This window comes from Cannabis sativa, chromosome X (genome assembly GCF_029168945.1).
Source record: "Cannabis sativa cultivar Pink pepper isolate KNU-18-1 chromosome X, ASM2916894v1, whole genome shotgun sequence".
Taxonomy (NCBI): Eukaryota; Viridiplantae; Streptophyta; class Magnoliopsida; order Rosales; family Cannabaceae; genus Cannabis; species Cannabis sativa.
Window position 1 is genome coordinate 78,340,509 of NC_083610.1, and position 20,128 is coordinate 78,360,636.

At 33.7% G+C, this 20,128-nt stretch overlaps 2 protein-coding genes across 2 annotated transcripts; one reads left to right on the forward strand and one right to left on the reverse strand.

Moving 5' to 3' along the window:
* The first annotated feature begins 11,804 nt into the window (after positions 1-11,804).
* LOC115698721 (NAD(P)H-quinone oxidoreductase subunit M, chloroplastic) lies at positions 11,805-12,893 on the forward strand. Its single transcript, XM_030625869.2, has 2 exons — positions 11,805-12,476; positions 12,546-12,893. The coding sequence occupies exons 1-2, from the start codon at positions 11,988-11,990 to the stop codon at positions 12,723-12,725; spliced, it is 669 nt and encodes a 222-aa protein (XP_030481729.1). The 5' UTR covers positions 11,805-11,987; the 3' UTR covers positions 12,726-12,893.
* On the reverse strand, positions 12,868-14,839 carry LOC115698710 (uncharacterized). Its single transcript, XM_030625858.2, has 5 exons — positions 14,320-14,839; positions 14,058-14,194; positions 13,801-13,963; positions 13,571-13,653; positions 12,868-13,274 (listed from the first exon to the last, which is right to left on the reverse strand). The coding sequence occupies exons 1-5, from the start codon at positions 14,648-14,650 to the stop codon at positions 13,206-13,208; spliced, it is 783 nt and encodes a 260-aa protein (XP_030481718.1). The 5' UTR covers positions 14,651-14,839; the 3' UTR covers positions 12,868-13,205.
* Between the last annotated feature and the right edge of the window lie 5,289 nt (positions 14,840-20,128).

The following is a 20,128-nucleotide window of genomic DNA, read 5'->3' on the forward strand; positions in this document are numbered from 1 at the left end:
AAACCAAAAATACCTTGCATGACAACTTTGTTATGGTCTTCAGCCATTAAGCAAATCTATCATTCACTCTTTAAGCTAAGTCATCACAACTATTTGCTGAAACCTTATATACTTTTTGAAGATTGATAATTATATGTTATTTAACCCTAATAAAAAATACAAATTAAATGTTATTTGTGATGGGAATACAAAAAGAATGATATAATAATAATAATAATAAAAAGGGGAGTTATGAGAATGAAAACATTTGAAAAACCGTGTTTTTGCAAATGTCAGTTGTATATACGAAAATATAAAAACTGTAAGCGTTTGCAGCAGCAGAAAGTCATTCTGCTACAGCAAAACTGAACAGGCAGAATATAAAATATTTACAGAAAAATAAATAACTTGACACAAGAGATTTATACGTGGTATCAGTGTTCTCCCGAACACTCCTAGTCCACGGGGCCACGCCCAGAGAATGAAATCAATTAATAAAGTATCAAAATTACAAAGACAATTGACTTAAACAAGTTTAGACTCCCTCTAAAGTATTGCCGCAATCCTTTGTAATCCACTTTATGAATCTGACTTCTTGAAACACCTTCAAGCCCGAACTCCCTTCGTCTTTGAAGTGTGAGTGCTTACTTCCTCCCGAAGTAAGGCTTCAACAAGTCTTCTCCCGAAGACCAAGTGCTTACTTCCTCCCGAAGTAAGGCTTCAACAAGTCTTCTCCCGAAGACCAAGTGCTTACTTCCTCCCGAAGTAAGGCTTCAACAAGTCTTCTCCCGAAGACCAAGTGCTTACTTCCTCCCGAAGTAAGGCTTTATCAAGTCTTCTCCCGAAGACCAATCTCTTGTTCAGTCAAGTAGTTCTTCACAACCTCTAGGATAGAGTAAGAACAGAAATAGAACAACTAGAACCTAGATGAACAACTAGGCTCTCACAAAACAAAGAAAGACTCTCTTCTCTCAAAAGATAAATGTAGAAAATGAATAATGGAAGAGGTAATTCGAATGGTTGCTCTCTAGGCTCTATTTATAGATCATAGAAACCAAAGAGGCAACCACAAGTTCGAATTAGCAGCTGTACAAAAACTTTCCAAAAGAAACACGATCTGCTACATCATATTCGGTTACTGACGCAGCAGATCTGCCCAGAAACGGGAAACTTACTAAAATCGGGTCCGATCTTCTTTCAATGCTTGATTCCTGCCAAAAACAGATTAGATATTCTGATTGTATCAAGATACAATCGAAATCAATAAGGAAAAGGCAATAAACAAAGTTTCCCTAAAAAAAGACAACTTTCCAAAAGAGAATTCCTTCTCTTTTGAGAAGTTTTCAACAAAGGAAAGTTCAGCTGAAAGTGCAACTTTCCAAACAAGGAAAAGGGCAACTACAATCCGAATTTATAAGGTAAGAAATCGAATATGAATGCACAACAATCTTACCATAAATGGAAAAATTATTTTGTCAACTAACTTGCCAAAAAAAGACTTTACAATCTCCCCCTTTGGCACTTTAGATGAACAAAATAATTTTTAACATAAAGTACCTGCAAGGCAAAGTTAGCAAGAGCAAAAGATACTACTCCCCCTGAGTAACACAATCGAATATCACAAAGAAACCAAAAACAAGCTAACTTTAAAAGATATGTTCACAAGTACTAACCAACCACAACTCCCCCTGGAAAAAAGGTCTAGAGTTGATAAAAACAAATTGAATAGAGTTGATAAAAACAAATTGAATGCTCAATAAAATGCACATTAATTAAAAAATATTTTGACAACTAAATTGCCAAAAAAGGACCTAACAATCTCCCCCTTTGGCACTTTAGATAATCAAAATATTATTAATTAACAAACACCTACAAAACAAAGTTAGCAAAACAAACATAAAAACTCCCCCTGAGAAGCACAACATTAAACCAAAATAAAAAGCTAACTTTGACCAAAGATGAACACAAACACAAACACAAACACACACCTCAACTCCCCCTAGACAGTTGAGTATACAATTACTCCCCCTTTTTGTTTATCTATAAGGGCCAAAGACAAAAAGAAATAAAAATATAGAAATATGTCCAACAAAAACAAAAAGAAAGAAAACTTATGCCCCATAAAGCTTGATCAATGAGGACAACTGCTTGAACATCTCATGTTGAACCTCCTCCATGGCAGCAAGACGATTGGAGCAGCAAGAAGAGCATTTGAGGGGGCTTGTTTAGATTCCACCATTTTCCTTTTTGGGATGCCCTAGGTTCTTTGTTCTCACCATTTTGATATGAAAGAGACAATGAACAGAAAACAAGCAAGAGAGACAAAGAAATAGAATCGGGTAGGTGGTGAGAGTGAATGACAAAAATTGGTTGAAATAAACATGGGAGAGTTTAGCAAAAAGGAAACCAATTTCAACATATTTGAGAAACCACCAGCCCACGATTACACAAGGAAACTGCCCACTTCTTGCAACTTCTTTCCCCTTTTTTTTAAAAAAAAATAAAAGGAAACTAGAATTACCAACAATATTTCCAAAAATAAGTCAATCTTTCAAGATTAAAGACACATTACCATATAAAAGATCAATCTTTAAATGGAAACATATCAAAAATAAATCAAAGAAGAATGAATGTTGATACTTACCATTTATGCACAAGATTTTCTTAACCCATGAAGCAAGTCACACGCCTCCCTCCTTTTTCTTTTTTTTTTTTAAAATTAAAACCGAAAATAAAATATAATGTGTACAATAAATATATGTGATTCGAACCAAGCAAAAGAAATCGAATATCATTGACAATTGACAAAATAAATTACATGTTATGCTTTTAAGGAAAATAACTAATTAGTATCTCATGAAATAATCATACTTAATTGATGTTGAGGAAAAAGATATGCATGTGACTGAAAATTGTGAACCAGGATTATCAATTTAATTTTAATAGAAGAGACTTACAGATTTGAACACACTTGTCAGACATAAGTGTGTGCAGTGAAAATAGGATCATTGTCCTTGGCAAGATTTTTCATTTTCGCCTTTTTCAATTTGATCCCGCAACTGGATGCTTTCACACCATACTGAAGGTAGCCCTTTTCTATGGTAGTGCATCCTCATCATAGTTGCTAATTACAATGTTCCAACTTACTCATCAGATGGCTTTCACACCTCAGTATGGGTAGCTCTATTCCAGCAAGGGGCCTGACAAGACTGAAACAAAAATTGCTCAACTCTGTATAAGAACATTATTTAATCCTAGACACACATAAAGAGTAACATGAACCTTTTAGCACAACATCACAAAGTATGATCAGACTGAGATCCTAACTAATTATAAACCAAAAGCATAAACATGATTTGTCAAAATACAATGATAGACGATTAAGAGCTAGAGAAGAATCACATAATACTATTGTACAAGAATTATGAACAGATAGAATTAAACAATGCAAACTCCCAAAGACTTTCTGAAGGAGTCAAAGCGACTTGCATCTAGGGCCTTTGTGAAAATATTAGCTAATTGTTTTTCAGTATCAACATATTCTAATTGCAATGATTTATTTTCAACAAGTTCCCTGATAAAGTGGTGTCTTATGTCAATGTGCTTTGTTCTAGAATGTTGAACAGGATTTTTGGAAATATTTATGGCACTAGTATTGTCACAAAAAATAGTCAAAACACCCAATTCAAACCCATAATCAATCAACATTTGTTTCAACCACAATAGTTGAGTACAACAACTGCCAGCAGCGATGTACTCAGCTTCGGCAGTGGATAAGGAGATGGAATTCTGTTTCTTGCTATGCCAAGATACTAGATTATTCCCAAGAAAGAAACACCCTCCACTTGTGCTCTTTCGATCATCAGCATTTCCTGCCCAATCTGCATCACTAAAACAAGCAAGATTTGAATTGGTATCTTTCGAGTACCAAATTCCATAATCAGGAGTGCTATTAACATATCTAATAATCCTTTTTACAAACTCGATACATGAGATTCCATAGGATTACTTTGATATCTAGCACACACTCCCACACTGTAACAGATATCAGGACGACTAGCAGTTAAATACAAAAGACTTCCAATCATGCTACGATAGAGTGTAGTGTCTACCTTTACTCCATTCTCATCTTTTGTTAATTTCAGTGTGGTGCTCATAGGAGTACTTACCTGCTTAGCCGATTCAAGGCCAAATTTCTTGACAAGGTTCTTAGCATACTTGCTTTGAGATACAAATGTACCTCCTTCCATTTGTCTCACTTGAAGACCCAGAAAGAAATTAAGCTCACCAACCATGCTCATTTCAAATTCACTTTTCATTTGATCAACAAATACCTGCACTTCATGGTTAGATGTAGAACCAAAAACTATACCATCAATATAAATTTGAGCAATGATAAAATCAGATTTTATATGTTTGATGAAAAGAGTTTTATCCACACTACCTCTGTGATAGCCATGAGAAAGTAAAAATTGAGTCAACCTTTCATACCAAGCTCGAGGAGCTTGTTTCAAACCATACAAGGCTTTTTCAAGTTTGTATACATGGTCTGGAAATTGAGGATCTTCGAATCCTTTTGGTTGCTCAACATAAACTTCCTCATTCAAAATACCATTTAGGAAGGCAGATTTCACATCCATTTGAAACAATTTAATATTCAGAATACAAGCAATACACAAAAGTAAACGAATTGATTCTAATCTTGCAACAGGAGCAAAAGTTTCATCAAAATCAATACCTTCTACCTGTGTGTACCCTTGAGCCACCAAACGTGCCTTGTTTCTCACAATTGTACCGAACTCATCACTTTTATTTTTAAACAACCACTTTGTTCCAATAATATTTATACCTTTTGGTCTTCGGACCAAAATCCATACCTTGTTGCGAACAAATTGGTTGAGTTCCTCTTGCATTGCATTGAGCCATTCCTCAAAGGTCATGGCTTCCTTCACATTTTTCGGTTCATATTGAGAGACAAAGCAAAGAAAGCTGATTAAATTAATATACCTTCTGCGAGTTACCATGCTTTCTTCAGGATTTCCAAGGATGAGATCTTTTGGATGATTCAGTTTGACTCTGGTGCTTGGTTCTTTCTGAATAGAGTCAGTGATGATGTTTGGATGAGTCAAGATAGACGGTTCTGGTTCTCCAGTTTCAGTTGCAGCAGCGAGATTCGTCATTTGCGGCATCGGCAATGGGTTCCGCCGCATCGGATCCGCCGTTACAACTTCTGGAGGAGTATCCATGAGACTATCTATCTTGGCTTCTGTTGAAAACTCTGAAAAATCTCTAAAATCATCAACAACCACATTAGCTGATTCCAAAACAGTTTGAGTTCTCATGTTATAAACACGATAAGCTCTACTGTTTAAGGAATATCCAATAAACACACCAACATCACTTTTAGCATCAAATTTTCCAATATGCTCACGATCTCTATAGACATAACACACACATCCAAAAACATGAAAATGACTTACATTGGGACGCTTACCTTTCCAGATTTCATAAGATGTTTTTGAGGTACCTGGACGGATAAACACTCTGTTTATTATGTAGCAAGCTGTGTTAATAGCTTCAGCCCATAAGCGCTTTGTCAACTTCTTGCTATTTAACATCACTCTTGCCATTTCCTGTAATGTTCGATTCTTCCTCTCAACAACTCCATTTTGTTGAGGAGTTTTGGGAGCTGAAAATTCATGAGTTATACCTGTAGACTTGCAAAAATCATCATACACAGAATTTTCAAACTCCTTACCATGATCACTTCGAATTCGAACAATTTTCCCAATATTACAACATTTCTCAACTCTTAATCTCAGACAAAGAGTTTTAAAGGCATCAAAAGTGTCAGATTTTTCTCTTAAGAAATCTACCCAAGTAAAACGAGAGAAATCATCAACACACACAAAGATATATCGTTTACCATTCAAACTTTCAACTTGGATTGGACCCATAAGATCCATGTGAAGCAATTCCAATACCTTTGAGGTATTGATATCAGACACAGGCTTGTGAGTGATTTTTAATTGCTTCCCAAGTTGACACGGTTCACACTTACCTTCACTTTCCTTACCAAGCTTGGGAAGACCTCGAACAATACCTGCATTTGACAGTTTTTTCAGGTTTTTAAAATTAATATGCCCAAGCTTGGCATGCCACAGATCTGTGGTGTTGTTGATAGCTGAATGACAAGTAAACACAGGGGTTAGAGTGTAACAGTTATCATTGGATCGAAATCCTTGCAAGATACATTCATTGTCATCATTCAGAACATAACAATGATCACTATCAAAAGAAACAGTAAACCCTTGATCACAGATTTGACTGATGCTAAGTAAATTAGCCCTCAGTCCTTCAACTAACATCACATTTTTCAGTCTAGGTAACCCTTCAAAATTTAGAGTTCCCATACCAACAACTTTTCCAGATAAGCCATTACCAAAAGTGACTTCTCCACATTGCATAGGCCGAATGTTAGTCAAAAAATCCTTGTCACCTGTCATATGTCTAGAGCAACCACTGTCAAAATACCACATTTGAGATACAGCAGCTTTATCAGAAAACCCAGCTAGACACTTCTTTTTCACCCATATTTGTTTCAAACCTTTATGTTTCTTTTGAGATTTTTTCAAATTATCAAAATAATTTGTTTTAAAGAGATTTTTCAATGTGAAACATTTAGGTCTGATATGACCTTTTCTACCACAAAAATGACAAATGGGAACAAATCTTTTTACCTGAGATCTTACCCTTTTTGAAAATCCTGGAGATTTTGCAGCATCAGAAGCTGTTCTTGCTGCACCAGGCTGTGAAACTGTTACGGCAGAGTTTGTAGCCTCAAGGTGATTCGTTGGAACACTAGATTTTACAAACTTCGTGACTCCAGAACTTTCCATTCCATTAGAACCAAGGCCTGCGAAACCTCTCGACCTCGCATTCGAGCTTTTTCAAAAATAGAAGATCCAGGGTTAAGCATTTGAACATTTTTCTTAAAATTTTCAAGTTCCTTCTTTAATAGAGAGATTTTTTCATCTTTATCACAAAAACTTGTCTCATATTCTTTTATTTTCAAATCACACATTTCAATCTGATGAGACAATTTTTTATTCAATTTATTCAACTCTCTATTTTCAGAAGCAACCTGAATCCATTTTTCATACATGACTTTGTATGATTCAGCAAGAGATTCTTCACAGATTTCAGACTCATCTGAATCTGATTCCTCTTGTTTGGTGGTATTATTCAGACATACCAATCTAGCTTTCACCTGTGAATCACACAACACATTAGTCATAATAGAGGTTAGGGCAACATTTTCAGCAATATCTTCATCACTTTCGGTTTCATCATCACTCCAAGTGACATTGAAACTTTTCTTATTCTTTTTCAAAGTGTTTGCACACTCAGCTTGAGTATGCCCAAAACCTTCACATTCCCTGCACTGAATTCCCTTTTTGTTAGAGACAGATAGTTTAATGAAAGTATTACCTTTTGAACCTTTCGAAATATTCTTTTTATTTCCCATCTTTTTCATATATTTCTGAAAATTCTTAGTTAATAAAGCCATCTCATCATCACATTCACTATCAGAATTTTCATTATCAGCAACTTTCAAAGCAATACTTTTACCTTTATCAGCAATGGATTTGGGTTTGTCCTTTTGTTTAATCTGTTGATTTAATTCAAAAGTACGTAAGGAACCCATCAATTCTTCCACTTTCGTAGTGCTAAAATCTTTAGCTTCCTCCATTGCCAAAAGTTTAGTATCAAACCTTTCTGGAAGAACTCTAACAATTTTTCTCACAAGAACAGAATCATCAAGCTTTTCTCCAAGAGCAAAATATTCATTAGCAATGTCAGATAATTTTTCATAAAATTCAGTTAAAGTTTCATTATCAGACATTCTAAGCTCATCAAATTTAGTTTGAAGCATGATAAATCTAGATCTTTTCACATCAGAAGTTCCTTCAAACTGAGTTTGAAGAATCTCCCAAGCTTCCTTAGCAGAAACACAAGATGATATAAGTTTAATGTAACCCTCACCTACACCATCAAAGATAGCATGCAAGGCTTTGCTATTGTAGGCGGATAGTTTATCATCTTCAATAGACCATTCCAGTTCAGATTTTATAGTAGTATTACCTGAAGAATCTATCTCAACTGGAAGAGACCAACCTGATAGAACCATTCTCCAAGCCTTCTCATCTTGAGATTTGATGAAGGCCCTCATTCTAACTTTCCAATAAGGATAGTTAGAGTCATTAAGCAACGATGGTCTAGACATAGAACTTCCTTCTGCAAAAAATGACATTCTAACAAAAACGTTATAGGACCACACTAAGAGTTTAGTGTCCCGCTCTGATACCAATTGAAAAACCGTGTTTTTGCAAATGTCAGTTGTATATACGAAAATATAAAAACTGTAAGCGTTTGCGGAAATAGAAAGTCATTCTCGCTACAAAGAACCGAACAGCGTAATATAAAATATTTACAGAAAAATAAATAACTTGACACAAGAGATTTATACGTGGTATCAGTGTTCTCCCGAACACTCCTAGTCCACGGGGCCACGCCCAAAGAATGAAATCAATTAATAAAGTATCAAAATTACAAAGACAATTGACTTAAACAAGTTTAGATTCCCTCTAAAGTATTGCCGCAATCCTTTGTAATCCACTTTATGAATCTGACTTCTTGAAACACCTTCAAGCCCGAACTCCCTTCGTCTTTGAAGTGTGAGTGCTTACTTCCTCCCGAAGTAAGGCTTCAACAAGTCTTCTCCCGAAGACCAAGTGCTTACTTCCTCCCGAAGTAAGGCTTCAACAAGTCTTCTCCCGAAGACCAAGTGCTTACTTCCTCCCGAAGTAAGGCTTCAACAAGTCTTCTCCCGAAGACCAAGTGCTTACTTCCTCCCGAAGTAAGGCTTTATCAAGTCTTCTCCCGAAGACCAATCTCTTGTTCAGTCAAGTAGTTCTTCACAACCTCTAGGATAGAGTAAGAACAGAAATAGAACAACTAGAACCTAGATGAACAACTAGGCTCTCACAAAACAAAGAAAGACTCTCTTCTCTCAAAAGATAAATGTAGAAAATGAATAATGGAAGAGGTAATCCGAATGGTTGCTCTCTAGGCTCTATTTATAGATCATAGAAACCAAAGAGGCAACCACAAGTTCGAATTAGCAGCTGTACAAAAACTTTCCAAAAGAAACACGATCTGCTACATCAGATTCTTATCGACGCGAGATCCGCCCTTAAACGGAAACTTACTAAAATCGGGTCCGATCTTCTTTCAATGCTTGATTCCTGCCAAAAACAGATTAGATATTCTGATTGTATCAAGATACAATCGAAATCAATAAGGAAAAGGCAATAAACAAAGTTTCCCTAAAAAAAGACAACTTTCCAAAAGAGAATTCCTTCTCTTTTGAGAAGTTTTCAACAAAGGAAAGTTCAGCTGAAAGTGCAACTTTCCAAACAAGGAAAAGGGCAACTACAATCCGAATTTATAAGGTAAGAAATCGAATATGAATGCACAACAATCTTACCATAAATGGAAAAATTATTTTGTCAACTAACTTGCCAAAAAAAGACTTTACAATCTCCCCCTTTGGCACTTTAGATGAACAAAATAATTTTTAACATAAAGTACCTGCAAGGCAAAGTTAGCAAGAGCAAAAGATACTACTCCCCCTGAGTAACACAATCGAATATCACAAAGAAACCAAAAACAAGCTAACTTTAAAAGATATGTTCACAAGTACTAACCAACCACAACTCCCCCTGGAAAAAAGGTCTAGAGTTGATAAAAATAAATTGAATAGAGTTGATAAAAACAAATTGAATGCTCAATAAAATGCACATTAATTAAAAAATATTTTGACAACTAAATTGCCAAAAAAGGACCTAACAACATTAATACTTAATGCCCCTAAAAATATTAAATCACAATAAAAAAATATAGTAACATAATTAATGCTAAAGTAGGCTACGGTTATGCAAAAATCAAAAGCTACAATGACTAAATTAAAAATTAATGATTGAAAGTTGGAGGTTAGGAATATTTTTTATTGATATAGTATTAGTAATAGTTATTAAAATTAATTAAAAGAAGGGAACAATTAGAAAAAGATAAAACAGATTAGAGCAATTGTAGAGAAACACCTCACTATTCTAACAACACATATGTCTATATATATCATTTACAATTGTCTTTAAAACTTTATTTTTAAATTATAATTAACAATTAATTAATTATTGTCTTTTCAACTTTTTTTTATATTATAAGTAACAATTAATTAATTATTATCTTTTCAACTTTTTATATACCGTTACAATTATTAATATTATCATTATTACTGTGTGTAAATTTTGTCATTATTACTATGTATAAAATTTAAGTTTATTGAGTCTTTTAAAGTCTTTTTCTTAACTGAACATTAATTTTTGTATAAGAAATATCATATATGTAATAAAATATATGAAAAAGTTAGAATAAATCACAAATTAGAGAAAATTAAACACTAAAAGGAGAACGTGCCACATCATTAGGCCTAACAACACAATTATATAGATATATATATATATAAATATAGATACTAAGGATGTATTCAATGCTATTGACAACGAGCTTATTATTCATTGTTTTCAAAATATGAAAACTCGTCGAGGACAACTCTAAAGATATGAGCTCAAAAATTGATATATTTGCTAAAATTTTAGGATATTGAGTATGTTATATATTTTGAACATCGTTTTAAATTGCTTTTTTTTTTTTTTCTATTAAAAGATTTTTAGTGTTTGATATTTAATATCTTTTTAGTTGGGAATTGAAATATTGAATTGTATTTTTCTTTATATTTACTTATTTTTTTTGGAATATTTTTATATATGAAAAAAATTTGTGCCTACTAGGGTTGTTCATAAAATAACCAATCCAATCCAATCCGCACGATCCAATCCAATCCAATCCGCAAAGTGTGGATATCCGCACTTGTGCGGATTGGATTGGATTAGAAAATTCAAAATCCGCACTTGTGCGGATTCGATGTTGATTGACATGTAAAAGTAACCGATCCAATCCAATTCACACATATTTATAACAAAATTAAAAAATTATATATACAAATAACATTTTAATGTAAAGAAAATAGTTTTTTAAAAGTCTAATACATATAATACAATTATATTGCAAAACTTAATAGATAAAATTTATATTCTATTCTTATATATTTTTTTTTTCTACATACAATTTAAAATGAAATTAAATATTTTTTTATATATACAATTTTTTTTTCTTCCTTTGAATTTGTTATTTGTTATTTTATTTATTTAATGTGTTGTTGTAAACATAAAATAATTATAATTTGTTTTATTTTGTTGTGTGAAAAAAAAATATTTTTTTCATAAATATTAAATAATTTAATATTAAAAAGTAACCAATCTAAAGTAACCAATCCAATCCGCACTTTTGCGGATTGGATTTGAGCTATTGTGCGGATTGGATTGGATCCAAAAAATAAAATCCGCACTTAGTGCGGATTGGATGTTGTTTGACCAAAAAAGTGCGGATTAGATCGGATGAAGAGCCCTAATGCCTACCCTCCAATAAAATTCTAGGTACACTGGTATGAGGTAATATTTTTTAAAAAATATATATTTTAATATTATTTATTATCAATTTATTTGTTTAACTTTTTAAAAAAGATATTATTATTTTATGTTTAAGGGAATAAAACTTATTTATTTATTTATTTTTTAGAATCGATGGGCATTAATTTTTAATAAAAGTTTTAAAATCACCCGTACTAAAATCTTTAAGATTTTGATGGACAGGAATCGACGGCATAGAAAGATTATCAGGACTGAGAACTGGCATAACCCAATTGGTGGTTCTATCTTCACCGCTCAAAAGGTTGGTCACTAGAACAACTCATCTTATCCAGAAAACTTTAAAGGAAAAAAAGAAAAAGCATGGACCTTTAGAATAATAACAGCCGTACAAAAATGCCCCAGATATTGGAGGGAATGGTTTTTTCAGCCATGGCAGCAGCATCCTCTTTCATGATGGTATCGTCAGCTAAAGTTTCGACAACGAACTTGGGTTACAACATAGGTAGAAGAGAATTGAGAATGAAGAAGAGAAGGAGTTTCTCCATTTCAGCACAAAAAGCCCAGGAATCACCAGAACAAGAGTTGAATAATAATCAAGATAGAGTGAAACAACAACAGGGAACACCACTAAGACCAGTGGAGACTCAAGTGAATGTGAAAAGCAAGAACATGAGCAGAGAATATGGTGGGCAATGGTTGAGTAGTGTGACTCGACATGTGAGGATCTATGCAGCTTATATAGACCCTGTTACATGTGAATTCGATCAAACCCAGATGGATAAGCTCACCCTTATTCTTGATCCCACCAATGAGTTTGTGTGGAACTCTGATACGTGTAATAAAGTCTATTCTTACTTCCAGGAGCTTGTTGATCACTATGAGGTAAATAAATCTTTTTATATATATAAAATTATTGAGTTAATATCATGATGCTAACAAATTAATCATCAGGATGCACCATTGACTGAGTACACTCTTCGCTTGATTGGTTCAGACATAGAGCATTATATAAGAAAAATGTTATATGATGGAGAGATTAAGTACAATATGAATGCTCGAGTTCTCAACTTTAGCATGGGAAAGCCTCGAATTCTGTTTAATAATAATGAAATCCAACCTCAGGAGGAGTAATATGTTATATATATATAGTTCTTGCTTTAAGAGTGTCCATTCGAGAAGAGGTTAGCACTACTTCTATCAATTGTAACATTCTGCTCATCTTTCGAAACAATATGATTCAAAGGGTTTAATCTTATGTAGAAAAAACTATTTATAACATTGTAAATAATTTTGCATACACTTCATTCATTCCATACATTAATCATCCATTAAGCTATATCTCTATAATAACACTCCAAAACTTACTCCTCTGTTTTGTACACTATTCAAAACACCCAGGAAATTAAACAAAACAAAAAATGGATTTCCAATGTTTCTCTTCTCAAAATTTGAACTCCATGTAATTACAATTATAATAATAGAAAAACAGGGATTCACAAGAAAATTGATCAAATATTTGAGACATAAAATTACTAAAAAATTAGATCAATCTGTACTGAACCATGCTTCCTTCATCATTAGACAAATGTCATATGCAGCCTTAGTTTCCAATTATGGTTGAGACAGAGCTTCAGAAAATGATGGATCTTTCCATGGAGCTATCATTCCATGGGGCAAATTCTGCAAATTAACATTTTTTTAGAAACTAAATAATAACATTCAATATGAAACCAAAGTTCTCCTGAAAGTGAAATTGATCTAGCAGATAGATTAGTATAATTTCTAAATTTGGATTACAAGTCGTCTAAGTTAAGAAAACCATTCAACTTTGAAGAATATACCACATATGGACTCACAGAATTTCAATCTTCATTGTGAAATTTGTAAATGACATCAAGCTAGACAGAATAATACCATTCCTTTCACTAAGAAAACAACACCACAACTCAAGCTAAGACCAGAAATGGAAAACTAACCTTCAACCAGTAGAAAAACCCGCGTAGTAAATTTAGTGTTTTGCGATCATCTGCTTTGGCCTGAATAATCTGATCTGCAAAATCTGCATTAAAAAAAAAGTCACCTTTTTCATGTAGGAGCAGCCTTTGAATAATTTCATGAAATCAAATTATGATAGAATGTATAAAATAAAAGCAAGTTCTTATCATCCATTCAAATCAATCAAAACAGAAAAACTAAACCAAGTGACCTTTATATAGATCCAAATAAGATTTTTTATGAGTTACTACTTCATCCCAGAGAGCCTTATGTTGCTGTGGATCGTAGGGACATCTTAGAATATCCAGTAGTTCCTTTTTGAACTCGGATTCACTGCTTCCACCTTTAGACAAATTCTTGTCTTCTAAATCAATCTATAATATACTTTGAAAGGACAAAATCAGAAGACAAGATTTATGCATAAAAAAGATTAACATTTACTATCATATAGATAGACGAGAACATTACCAAAGTTATATCAAACTTATAAACTCCATTAGGGTCTTCCTTGGTTGATATTATCATTATCTCATCGTCATCATATTCATTACTTTTTTTGAGATTAGAATCTTGTCCCTGATATTTTCGGTCAGCACATTTTTGACCTTCAAAACAAAGTCCATAAAGACCAAACATTTATGTATATATATAAATATATATATATATATATAAATACGTATTGAATTTCTATTTTTCACTTTTTTAAATAAAAAAAAATTGAAGAACTTACCGCGCCAAGAATTCTCAATCTCACCATCTTCGTCTTCATCATCGATAATTATAAGATTTTTAACAAGATCATTCTTGTAAGGCACTAAAGTTTCTTCAGCTATCTTGTTTTCGATCGCCTTGCTCTGAGGGTCATCGTCACAGCGATTTTGATCAGCTGCGCTCTCTGATCGGAGACGCTTACCCTTGCGGTGAGTGTTTGAGTTCAAAATTAGGCTACTTCTTCTCAATCTTCTCTGTAACCTCAAATCACAGTTCTCGTCAGCCGGGCTCCCGACTCCCACGCAACCGCCGCCGCCGCCATGTCCCTTCGCCGCCGAAAAATGACCCATTGAGCTTGAAATAATGTTAGTACCGTTTCCAATTTTCTTCAGATTGATCCTTCACCAGCGATTTCACAAGAAAAAAATATCAGGGGAAACCCTAATTTAGAGGTGAAATCCGGGGTTACTGTAATTATCCAGGACTATAAGAAGAATCTCAAGTTTCAAATCAGAGTATATTTATAGGGTTTTTTTTTCCCGCCCTTTCTCGATAACCAATGTGCTTTTTTTTTTCGCTTTAAGTAGGATGTACTTACTAGAGTCGGTTTAGAAATAAGTTATAAAAAAGGAAAAAAAATAAGTTGAAAAAAAATAAGTTAAAAAAAAAATTAGTGTTATGAATAACCATATATCATAGAATTAGGTAGTTTACTCTAAATAATGTACTATATGTTGAGAAATAGAGTTTTCCTCTATTAACTCAACTCCACAGAGTATTATTTAGGAAGTAATGATTAACCTTTTTTCAATTCTATTAGAATATTTTCTTATTGTAATTATCTTTGGAAATTGGTCATGCCACTTGTAATAGAGTCATTGCTCTTATCATCATTTTATAACAACTTCATTTCACTATAAAAGAAAAGTTTTGGCTCATCATGAAAATGAACTGAGAAAATTATTTACTCGATTTCTCTGAAATCGAACTTTGGTATCAGAGCCCACCTTGACCTCTGTCAATGGCTACACCACAAGAACAACAGCCCACCGAAGGAAGGTCTCAGACCCCCTCGTTGTTAGCACCAACAGAATTGGTGCATCCCCATCTCAGCTCCCAAATACCTTTTCCCAGCAACCTACCACACTAAACCAACAATTTTCTCTAAAACTGGACATAATCAATTTTACCATGTGGAAGACTATGGTGTCCACCATTGTTCGTGGACACAGGTTACATGGTTATCTCAATGGCACAAAATTGTGTCCACCAGAGTTTATTTCATTTCAGTAGCTGGTGAAGTTAAATATGAAGGCGAGCTTGAAACCAACTCTGAGTATGAACAATGGATCATTAATGATCAACTTCTCAAGGGCTGGATTTACAGTTCAATGATTGAAGGAATAGCTACAGAAGTTATGGGATCCACTTCTGTAGCAGGCCTCTAGAGAGCTTTAGAAAGCTTGTATGGAGCTTATTCCAAATCAAAAATGGATGATATTAGGACCTTAACCCAGAGTGTTCGCAAAGGTTCAACACCAATGGGTGAGTATCTATGGCAAAAGAAAAACTGGTCCAACATTCTTGTTCTTGCAGGTGACCCTTATTCAAAGGCACACCTTGTTGCAAATATGTTATCTGGCCTGAATGCTGAGTATCTCTCGATCGTGGTCCAGATCGAAGCAAGACCAAGTACAGCTTGGCAAGAACTGCAAGATATACTTATGAGTTTTGATAGCAAAATCTAAAGATTACAGACACTTACCATCAGCAACACATCCATAAACTCCAATAATCCTCAAGCCAACATTGCTGCTAAAAACAATTCTGGATCTAATTCAACAGGATGTGGTCGTGGTTCCAACAATCACAGCAGTCACAATTAGTATTCTGGCAATGGAGGTCGATTTTTTGGCAATCGTGGTAGTCCTAGGAGATTTCGTGGAAGAGGATGCACCAATACAACTCGACCATCTTTTCAGGTCTGTGGCAAGTATGCCTACTCTGCTGCAGTCTATTACAACAGATTTGATGAAAATTTTATGGGGCAGATCCAAACCAGACAAGTGGAGGAAACAAACCATCATAGACCAGTCACAATGCTTTCGTTGCCAGTCCAGAAGTTTTAGAGAGTGATGTGTGGTTTGTTGATAGTGGAGCCAGCAACCACATCACCTCTGATGGTGCCTCAATAAACCAGAAACAACCCTATGGTGGTAAGGAAACTGTTACAGTGGGTGATGGAACCAAACTTAGCGTATCTCACATTGGTAGTAGTGTTTTGGACACCAATGATGGGAAGCATTTGTTGTTAAAAGAAATGCTACTTGTTCCTAAAATTGCTAAAAAAATTAATTAGTTTTTCCAAACTCACTAATGATAACAACGTGCTAATTGAATTTCATTCCAATGTTTGTTTGGTGAAGGACAAGGCTGTTAGAATATCTTTTACTAGGATCTAAATTTTCTAACAAGTATGTTCTTAACATCCTAAATATAAATTTCTAAAACAATGAATCTTAAACACATATAAAGTATGAGAAACTTTATATTGGTTGCAGTGGAATATAATGACTCCTTCCACTCAGATCTCTAACCATTGTATCTTTTCATTTGTAGAGTGTTATTAAGATTTGAGCCCAATTCTCCTTCAGTTGTTTGGATTCTTCACAATCTTATACAATATGATTGAGGACTAACTTGCTATGGGTGGGCATGCACTCAATTACTAAGGCTCTTGATGAAGAACACTCAAGGATTCGAAAATTATAAGAGCAAAAAAGAAGAAGAAGTCTCAAACTCTCTAGTTGTCTCATAAGATGTAAACTATGTTTAGAGTCATTAGTTGGATAATGAGACTATTCTTTTCTTTTTATACTATTTCACTTAGGGTTAGGATTGAATTATATGGAATAAAAAATGATAAAATAATAGCAAAATTAACACTTAGTGGCCGACCATGATGTGGACCCTACACTAATTATATTTTTGCCATTTTCTCAACCATTTATCTATTATTTCACAAATGTCATATTTTCTAATTCTAATCCTATAAATGCCAAAATTAATTAGACTCCACAAAGTCTCTTAATTAATAAATAAACCCTAAAATCCTTTTTTTCACAATCAAGCCATAACTTAGTAAAAATTCATAAATAAGACATAGTGTAATTTAGAATTATAATTGATTAATTAAAATTAATTAGCTGAGTCTTACAAGCAGTATTGTCTCAACTAGTATGGGGACCATGGGCCTATATAACCAAGCTTCCAATAAACAGATATAGTCTAGAATTTATTAAGTAAATTCCCTAACTTATTAATTCCTCCTTGCACCACTATAGATTTGGAATTGCACTCTCAATTATATAGAGCGCTCTATATGTTCCACGATATAGATACGATATGAATTATCCATTTGTTATAATCCTAATAATCAATAATTCTCTATAGATGATCTACATTGAGTAAGGATAAATTTACCGTTACACCCTTCAAAGTATTTTATCCTTAAAATACTTACCTACCTATAAATAATATTTCAGTAAACTAATATAATCACTGAAATGAGTACTCAACCATTTATCTCTTTTAAGCCAAGCTCGAAGGAAATCATCGTTTCACGTTTATGTCCAGATAGAAGCTATAGATTTTGTATCTATGATTAGCGCTCCCACTCAATTGAACTACCATGTCCTTAATCTATATGTCACAAGAAGATCCATTGGTCGACTTTAACGAACAGATTGAAGAACACAAATAATATAACTGAACTAGAACCTAACCATCTCAGGATTGAGATCATTTGATCTAAGATCAACTAGTTGATATTGAATTGAATAGATATTGCGTAAGCTTATTATATCTTATCCAAATTCAATATCGACCCCTTCCGATGCATACTCCATACATCCAACCGAAGTTTACTTTAACAAATGTCTTAGAAAGGGCATAACACTTATCCAATGTGCAAGTAAACTACATTGTAGATTATCCTATCAGTTAAACCTTGTGTATTGATAAATTAGAATCTTGATTACTTTCCACTGTGTTGATAACACAATAAATAAGAATATCAATGTGATAAAGATTTGGATAAATTTATAAATTAAATAAACAAATAAATGATCACATGAATCTAATAACACATTAAATAAGTAATGAAAATAAATTTGTTTCTTTATTGATAAATAAATATAAGAGATTATATTAAAATAGAGTTTTATTTAGGACACAAAGCTCAACAAAGGCAACTCAGAAGGTAGTGCTTCGAGGAGTGCTTAGAGATGGATTATACAGACTGGAAACACCCTACATCATCATTTTACCACAGGTTCAAATCAACCACAATCCACAAATAAAAACTAGCCAAAGTCTACTTATTTTTCTGCTTGTTTTTCTACTAATTCCAATGTAAACCAACTTGAAGTTGATGAGAATTTTGTGTCTAAAGTAGATGTATGGCACAGACATTTAGGCCATCCATCACCTAGGCTTTTAAATCTTGTTTTAGAGTCAAGTAATGTAAGAAGATCCAAAAATGAAATACAAACTTTCTGTGATGCCTGTTAATATGGAAAGTCACATGCTCTTCCTCACAAGTTATCATCTAATCGTGCAAAATTTGTGCTTGAACTTTGTAAAGACAGCCTAAAATTAATATTTTGGATTATTAAATAATTAGGGTTTATGTATGAGATTAAATTAATATTTATGAAATGCATATTTTGGAAATATATTTAATATCATATATGTTATTATGCTATTTTATGTAAATTACTCAACTTCTGTGTTTGTGTTCGGAAGCTGTGGAAAGCGACGTCGGGCCTTTAGAGAGTCGTATATTGTATGTTATAACATTTTATTATTTTCGGGATATCATTTTTAGGGATGTTAGTATCGGGTTTTGACCGGAATATTTTTATAATTAAAAGTCCTTAGAAGCTTTTATCAATCTTTGGTATTTATTTATGGAGTAATTGCTCTTTTAATTTTTTTTAATTCTTTTATTCTTATTGTTATTTCTTTTCAGCCTAATAACTTAAATATATTAGGTAATAGATTTAGATAAATCTCCTTTTTCTCTTGGAAAAGCTAGAAAGCCCTAGAAAATTCACTCTTCTTCAACCTCTCTCTCTCTTGCTCTCGATTTCCCTAGGAGCAGCTTGAAGCTGTGAATTTTCAGCTTATCTACAAGAAGTCTAGCTGAATTCTAAAGTCTCAATTCAAGGTATCTCTTTCTAGTTACCTTCCTTATGTTTTTCCTTAAGTTTAGGTTGAATTGTGAGGGTTGAGTTGAAGGTTATGGTGGCTGTTTGTTCTAGAGTCATTCTAATTTGTAATCTGGTGTTGATTATGTTCTTTGTTGCTGGTTTGGATTAATTTAAGGGGTTACCTTGTTGTTTGAGTCAATTGGAGTTCATGAACTCCAACTTGGGCTCTAATGGTGATTCCAAGTTTTGACTTGTTTACTATAATTTGATGATTGGAATGTGTTATTTGGGGTATGAGCAGGTGTTCTGGAAGTTATAGAAAAGTTTGGGCTTGATTTGAATTTAAGCGATCGAATTTTTGTTCCCAGCTCAGAACCGATCGACCGGTTCTGAGAAGCCTCTTGCAACCGGTCGACCGGTTGGTACCCAGGAACTGGGGTTCCGGTTGGGAACCGGTCTGCCGGTTGGGGCTTTTTCCCGAGCCCTAGTTTTTCCCGTTTTTGCGTAATTTAGGGTATTGGCATCCTATTTATCGATAGGGTTAAGCTTAGTTTCTATTTTAAATCCCCGATAGGTGTTTTAGCATGTCTCTCATTGAATTTTGAATATTTTGGT